The sequence below is a fragment of the Embiotoca jacksoni genome, unplaced genomic scaffold (assembly GCF_022577435.1).
Source record: "Embiotoca jacksoni isolate LCO1_2020_lvr unplaced genomic scaffold, fEmbJac1.0.p SCAF_1, whole genome shotgun sequence".
Classification (NCBI taxonomy): Eukaryota; Metazoa; Chordata; class Actinopteri; family Embiotocidae; genus Embiotoca; species Embiotoca jacksoni.
Genome location: NW_027185229.1, coordinates 16,284,122 through 16,290,999, shown reverse-complemented (window position 1 = coordinate 16,290,999; position 6,878 = coordinate 16,284,122). Strand labels below are relative to the sequence as shown.

At 35.4% G+C, this 6,878-nt stretch overlaps 1 protein-coding gene across 1 annotated transcript; it reads right to left on the bottom strand.

The window, feature by feature from the left end:
• Positions 1-978: 978 nt before the first annotated feature.
• Positions 979-6,500, bottom strand: LOC138194257 (uncharacterized). The gene is made up of 13 exons (XM_069142857.1): positions 6,249-6,500; positions 5,758-6,066; positions 4,954-5,013; positions 4,643-4,687; positions 4,217-4,294; positions 4,072-4,137; positions 3,754-3,813; positions 2,719-2,814; positions 2,376-2,394; positions 2,057-2,138; positions 1,837-1,900; positions 1,216-1,256; positions 979-1,128 (listed from the first exon to the last, which is right to left on the bottom strand). Exons 1-13 carry the CDS (start codon positions 6,361-6,363, stop codon positions 1,036-1,038), a joined length of 1,128 nt encoding a protein of 375 aa, XP_068998958.1. The 5' UTR covers positions 6,364-6,500; the 3' UTR covers positions 979-1,035.
• Between the last annotated feature and the right edge of the window lie 378 nt (positions 6,501-6,878).

Genomic DNA, 6,878 nt, shown 5'->3' with positions numbered 1-6,878 from the left:
ATTTGCATGCTAACATCTGTAAGAGCTGACAGATATCCTCTGGGGTGTATACGCACTCCACCAGGGGGATAGCTGCTTTTATGCACCTTTTAAAGGTGTTTGGTTATAGGGTCTCTGCTCTGCTGCGGCCTCACCACATAGCTCCGTTGAGTCAATTACCTAAATGTGACAGGTCAAGATGTAACTCAGTCTGTACTCTGTGAAGGTGATGTAACTGTCACCATGATTGCTGAACTTTTTTTTTTATCATGTCAATTGGAAAAAAAATACAGATATTAAATGAACTTGCAACTTAGAATACAGTTTGTAGGAAACGTATCTTCTTTACATGCAGTGAAAACATTTTTTCCAGACAAGGAAGTGGGACATCTTTACTGCAGAGTAAAGAGGGAAGTCCTGGTAGATGATCAGCGTTCAAATTACAGGACTTTGACAACAGAGACCAGAGATCACAATGTTTCTCTACATCTTACATCACCATCTACTTGGAATTGTTAACATGAGCTTAAAATACATGAATCATGCTGTAATGACCAGGATCACATGGTGTAAGTCAACTTACATTAAATACTTGGACAAAAAAACATTTTGCAGATACACTGAGTGACAACATTTTATGTAGGCAGTGGACAATTTGTTGATATACAACATATGTTCAATATAAATGTTTCCTTTGGTATTAACACAATAAATCTAACAATAAAAGATGCACATATCAGTGGTGTTATGACTGTCAATCTTTATCACATGTTCAAAATAAAATGATCAAAAAATAGCACATGGCTGGAAACTCCTATTAAAAGCAGTTGAGAACTGCATCATTCATGTCAGGTGTCTTTAAGACTGGAAAGAAGGATTCCAGTTGTGTCAAAGGCTTTCAACACCAGACCTCACAAGCATTTTGCTCCCTGTTAGATTTACACAATACAATATACAGCATGAAATACAAGACAGGTTATGAAACTACACACTGTTTGAAAAGCACTCTTGTGGCTGTTTTCTTTCTTGGCTGCACATTGTGAAAAAGTTTGTGTTTCAGTGCGCCTGCAGGACGCTGCAAACCATATCCTGCAGGGCTGATGCAGCTGGATCCTCTGAGATGGTGCAGTATACATGGTATAAGTCAGACTAGTAAAGAAAGACTGCAACTGTAAAAGCCTTTTAAATCTATAGCACCAAAAAAACTACAGCTATTGTGCTCCTTATCTTACTTACATTTTCACTTTGAGGCTCTTGTCTGTTCAATTTCTCAGAGCCTGCAGGTAAAAGAGAACCGCACACTAAATTAACTTATTTTCAGTCATTTTCAACATATTATTGTCTGTATCAAATACAAAGAGACATAGAAGGGAGATGTGAAGGATTTCTGTAAATACAACTAATCTAAATTGTAATTTACTTGATGATTGTTATGAATTGGACAGCCATTGTGCTTCACTAATTTAGAAATCTATAATAAGTCTTCATTAATTAAAAAAAACTGCCTTTATCACAAGCCAATACAATATTATGGAAACAAAAGCCCCTTTTGTGTTTAATGTTGTGTTTGTTCTTTTTCATGGAGCAAAAGTAAGGAAAGAAATAACGTTACTAAAAGTTTTGGTTATTAAACTGATTAACTATACAAACTATAAAGCTTAAAAAAAACAACATATAGCTACAATACTTACTGTCTTGATAAATCTCTTTTAAAAAAGACACCTAACAAATAGCTAAACCCGCAGATGAACTAAGAACAAATATTTATTGTACACACAACGTAGTATACAGTATGAAATCTGTTCATATCCTCTATCAGTCTACATTCAGTTAGGTGTAAAGCAAAAAGCAGCTTACCAGTCGAACAGCCATTAGCAGATACTGAGGTGATCACCTCGTAGGCCCCCTCGTCCTCACGTAACTTAAGACACCACAGAAGAAGTGAGGTAAGATGCCAGATATTCATGAATACCATATTTCAACACGTTGTTTTACTTAGAGTAGCTTTGCTATGCAATGTTTGATTATTCCGAGAGATGTGAACAACACATTTGACAGAAAAATGTGTTTTAATTACCAATTCTCCATGGTCAAGATTTCTCATGCAGACAACGTCATCTGCAACAGAAGGTTGTGATGCTGTAATGCTGCCATGAGTTCTATTCAGAAATAAAGAAAAAAATGTGTAATAATAGCTGGTGAAGGTAAATGAGATGTTCATTAATGTCCTGCTTCACTCAAGCAACCACACATTTTCAAGTGGTTCTGTGCGGTGGCTGAATAAGACAATTTTACACATTAAAGCTAACTTCTGCATAAAAGATGACAGAAAAAAAAATGGGAAATTAGCTTTTGCTAAACAAAAAAAAGAAAAAAGAAAAAAGAAGATTTCTTACCTCTTGTAAGTACAACTTTCTGGACAAAAACAAATAGCGAAAGACAAGTTTCAGGCAGAGCACAGAAGTCATGCTCATGTTGGCTGAATGGCATTAAATTTGCTTTACAATCACTGGCTCATTAACAGCTGTGTGACCAGTAATATTCAATCATGTTAACAGAGGTGCACAGCAGAGAAATAATAAACTGACAAACTTGGATTCAGTGAGAGCTTCTTAAAACAGCAGACCCTTTTGCAGGAAACCACCTTCCTCAAATCTCAATTTCAGTAATATAAACATAATATGTATGTGCATATTGAAAAATAGCTTTACTTGATATGTAAATTGATATAGTTCTCACCAGTTCTCCTTTTGATGAAACGTGCCAGTACCAGTAAGATGACAACAAGTGTCACGAAACCAGCCACAGCTACTGCAGACTTCCACACCAATGCTTCTGTTTGAAGGTCACAAACAAGTTTTACTATTAATACAAAAGCAGTGTGATTGTTTGCTCCCACTGTACTTTTTCCATTGCATGGACCACCAAATAACAAACAAAAAAACTCATGACTGACACTCATATGAATTTAATGTTTAAATAAACTTTCAAAAAGAATGAATCATTAAATTCAGATTAAAGAGGAGCATGTTTTACTGTGACACTGAAGAGCAAGAAATACTGTTCAGACCAACAGAAACATTCTGTATTTGTCAACTATCCACTGGGGTGACAACTTTTAACAGTAAAATTGTATAATTTTGGTTCTTCACATTCTGCAAAAAAATAACATGTTGTTCAAAAAAACGTGTCATGAAGAGTTTTTTTTCCACTGTGCTAATTATTTTCTGATCACCCATACAACTTGTTCTTCCTGGTCTAAGAGGTAATTTGTTTTTTTCCAGTTTTTCTGTGTACACCTATTTTTTCAGAATGAACTGGGTGGCAGATTTGTAGAAACCAGCTAACTTTGAAATGTCTCTACTTGGTCAGTTCTTTACTCCTTGTACTGACACACAACTTCACCTCAATATAAAAGCAACTGTAAACTTTCACTTAACTTTGAGCCAAATCCTCTGTTGTTCCTAAACTATCAATGAAACAAGACCCAGCTGCCCAAAAAAACATGAAGTGTCATGTTACTTTGGAACACTTGCAAATTGGAGAGTCTGTGTTAAATGGCTTTATCTCAAACAGTTATATTGATGCAAACCTTCTCAAATCAAAGGCGACACATGGCATTTTAATGTTGAAGACATCATCTTATATCAAATGATATGTCCTGATGCACAGTGTCTAAGGAAGAGCAATGTGTGACTTGTCATATGTTGTATGGTCTTGACTGCATAATTTGTGATTTACTAATGAAAAATTTAACATTAGCAATTCTGTTACCTGATTCTGGTTTCACAGAAGTGGTCGGACTGCAAACAGTGGGCGTGAGAACAGTCGACTCTGCAGCAGAAACGCACAAAAAACTTTTTAAATCCTTTATAGACGTCATGTGTGATAAGTTGCTGTTTAGATGTACGCCATAGTTTTAAGCAACAATTTTGGTTCTTCACATTCTGTAAAAAATAACATGTTGCTCAAAAAAACGTGATAAAGAACATGCCAAGTAAAAAAACAATATATTAAATAAAATTCCCAGGAAACAGTTGACAAAAATAATTCTTTGCTAAAAATAATATTAGCATGCAGCTTTTTGCTCACCTGTTCCTGGATTTTTGGGATGTTCAGGCAACAAGCCAGCATCAGTGCCAGACTTGAATGTCTGATCTACAGTAATAGCCAGAAACATTAAAAACATTCACAGCAATACATCTTAGCGTTTTCGATAGGGTCAGAAGAATCTCACCTATAAAATTGTCGTCCTCAGTTTGTTTGACAGCAGAGGTCATATCAGTTGTTGAACTGAGATTAGCAGAAACTGATCCTTAAAAACAAACAAATATGATATAAACATCAAAATAGAACAAATGTCAAAAATATTTTTAAGTTTCTGAGATAATCTTTCTTTCTCATTTACTATCATCTTCTTCCTTTCTCTGTGTAATAAAGATATAAAATGCTACAAAAAAACAAATTTTAAAAAGTCATTTTGACCCAGTGACACTCACGTAAACATTATATAAATATAAACATAACCAGATTTATTTATTTATTTTTACAGGAAAGACAGGAGTGGAAGCATGAGGCCAGCTAATAGTATGACCTATTATAAATCATGGTCAGTACTTTTTATAAAGTTCTTGATATTCTTTAAATATTTAGTATGTCCTACCTGTGGTTGTAGTAAATGTCCAGAAAGGCGTCAATCTGTGTGACTCTGTTCATAAAAGATAGATTAGACTTTTAAGTTTCTCGTGTGAATAACTGTCAGAGATGGTGTGTTTGTGCATCACTTGAACAGGCAGCAATATGAGATAAATCTCAAGACATTTTTAATTATTTTTTGCTCTTTTAGCTCTGTATGTCAGCACATTCAGTTTACATCAATATATAGTAATATCTGTGTGGGAGGACATCCTTTTGAGACGCAGTGCCCACCGTTTAGGGCTTTAAAAGTACGTGAAAATATACGCCATGTCCAACCTGTGCTCATGGTTGATGCTGACTTTGTTCTGGTCATGATTGATTCTCTTTCCAAAATATCTACAGGTAAAGGATATCAATGAAATTAATTTGCATGCAAATAAATTGACATTTGTGCAAATATTGTCATTTGTGCAAATACTTAAACAGATTTGGAAGTTTTTTAGCAATGCCATGAACATTTCTGTGGCAATTGAACTTGATAGTCGACCCACAACTGTGATCCAAGTGTTTGTTGGAGTTTTATAAAATTTTGGAGAGATGTTCATGAACTAATAATATTTTTATGAACTGCAGCTGCACGTTCTGCTAATTAGCTTGTGATATGATAACATACGAAACTAGGATGCTGAAAATGTTTGCATGCTGACAGATCCAATCTTGACTCTGCCGAAGTACAAGGAGCTGCTAGCATGGCTGTAATCTTGGTGGTAATTCAAACCAAAACAAAGATGTAGGCAGCATGACAGTGCTGTTGTACCGTCTGCTCAATCTACTCTGACCACAACCTCCTTTTGGCCATCGCTGTTCTTAGAACCAGAAATATTGTTCTGTTAACTTGATCATTTCTTAAATAGACCCAGAGTCTGAAACAAAATAAACTGAACAGACATCTTAATTCTGATGTCATAGAGTCTAATAAAGATTTCAACTGATATACAAATGAAGTCTGGTTCAAATGTCAATGCAGACTGTGATTCATTAATTTGCCCATTTAGTAGCAGTTATTTTAGTCATTTTCATTAACATCAAAGAAGTGTTGTATCACATATTTTGTAAAGTCAATCAGCATCTTTGACTCACCAGTTAAACTGTATCCATCACTACGAGGAGACAAAGAGTTGGGTTCACTTTCTGAACTGTAATCACAGCTGACCTCCTTTTGTTGAACTGAATGTAGAAATCTCAGAAAATCCTCAAGTGTGACAGTGAACAGGCAGAACCACTGTTTCTTGGAGATCCTTTTCTTCCTTATGGTTGTTGTGTCAACTGGACGACTTCCTTCTCCAAAGTACAGGTTACATGTTGTATCATGTTTCACAGATCCAGGCAGAGAGCAAGTCAAGAGAACTCCGTCTCCATCATGGTGAACACTCATCTGTGGTTTTAGACCTACATGAAGATGAATAAAAAGTCATTAAATATAATGAGCCGGTCTGCAACAAAATACAGTACATGTTAGCTGTGTAGCAACAATTTCACACCTAACACCTCATCTCACCAGTGACATTTTAACATTAGATATCTAGCACACCATCTGATAACAAGTCCAAGCATGAGAAAAGTACACTCACTACGTATGTTGATGGAGGATATGTCACTGTGTGGAGATGGAGAATTTGTATCTCCATACTTTACAGTGTAAAAACATTTCAGTTCAACTTTAGCAGGTAAAGTCTGATGTGACATCAACAACAGCTGAGTTCCTGTCAGTGTCGTCAGACAGGAGAACGTTTCAAATGTTTTTCCGTTCACAATGTAGAAATAACACCGATCCACGGAAACAGAAGATGGAGCCTGACAGCTCAATGTAACTGAGTCTGTCTGTGTGATCACTGATGAATTCACTGTCAGTTTCACTAAATGAAGAGCTGAAAATTCAGAGGTGAAGACACATTATTTCAAATGCTTAATAGTTCCTTTAATATGATACTCCTGATGAAAAATTTGGATTTTATTGAGGAAGTGAAGAAAAATGTAAGTGTAAAAGTAGTCAATTACTAGCATGTTATAAGCTAATACACCAGTGATAACAGTATAGAAGGACAGCTGAAATGTTTTAGATTATTCACTGACCTTGGACTTGAAGCTGATGAAAATAACCTGTTGGAATGAAAATATGATAACAAAATAAATACATGAGATAATAGCTCATTAAAAATGATCAAACTCAAAGATCAAGACGTACTTTGTCTCAGTGTGGA

What these genes read in the sequence shown, in the direction of transcription:
- LOC138194257 (XM_069142857.1), bottom strand. Translation starts at nt 6,363, where the DNA reads ATGTCACATCAGACTTTACCTGCTAAAGTTGAACTGAAATGTTTTTAC. An exon ending in TGCTAATGGCTGTTCGACTG is followed by an intron (nt 1,257 to 1,836) that starts GTAAGCTGCTTT and finishes TTTTACCTGCAG; the next exon opens with GCTCTGAGAAATTGAACAGA. An exon ending in AAGAGCCTCAAAGTGAAAAT is followed by an intron (nt 1,129 to 1,215) that starts GTAAGTAAGATA and finishes TTTCTTTACTAG; the next exon opens with TCTGACTTATACCATGTATA.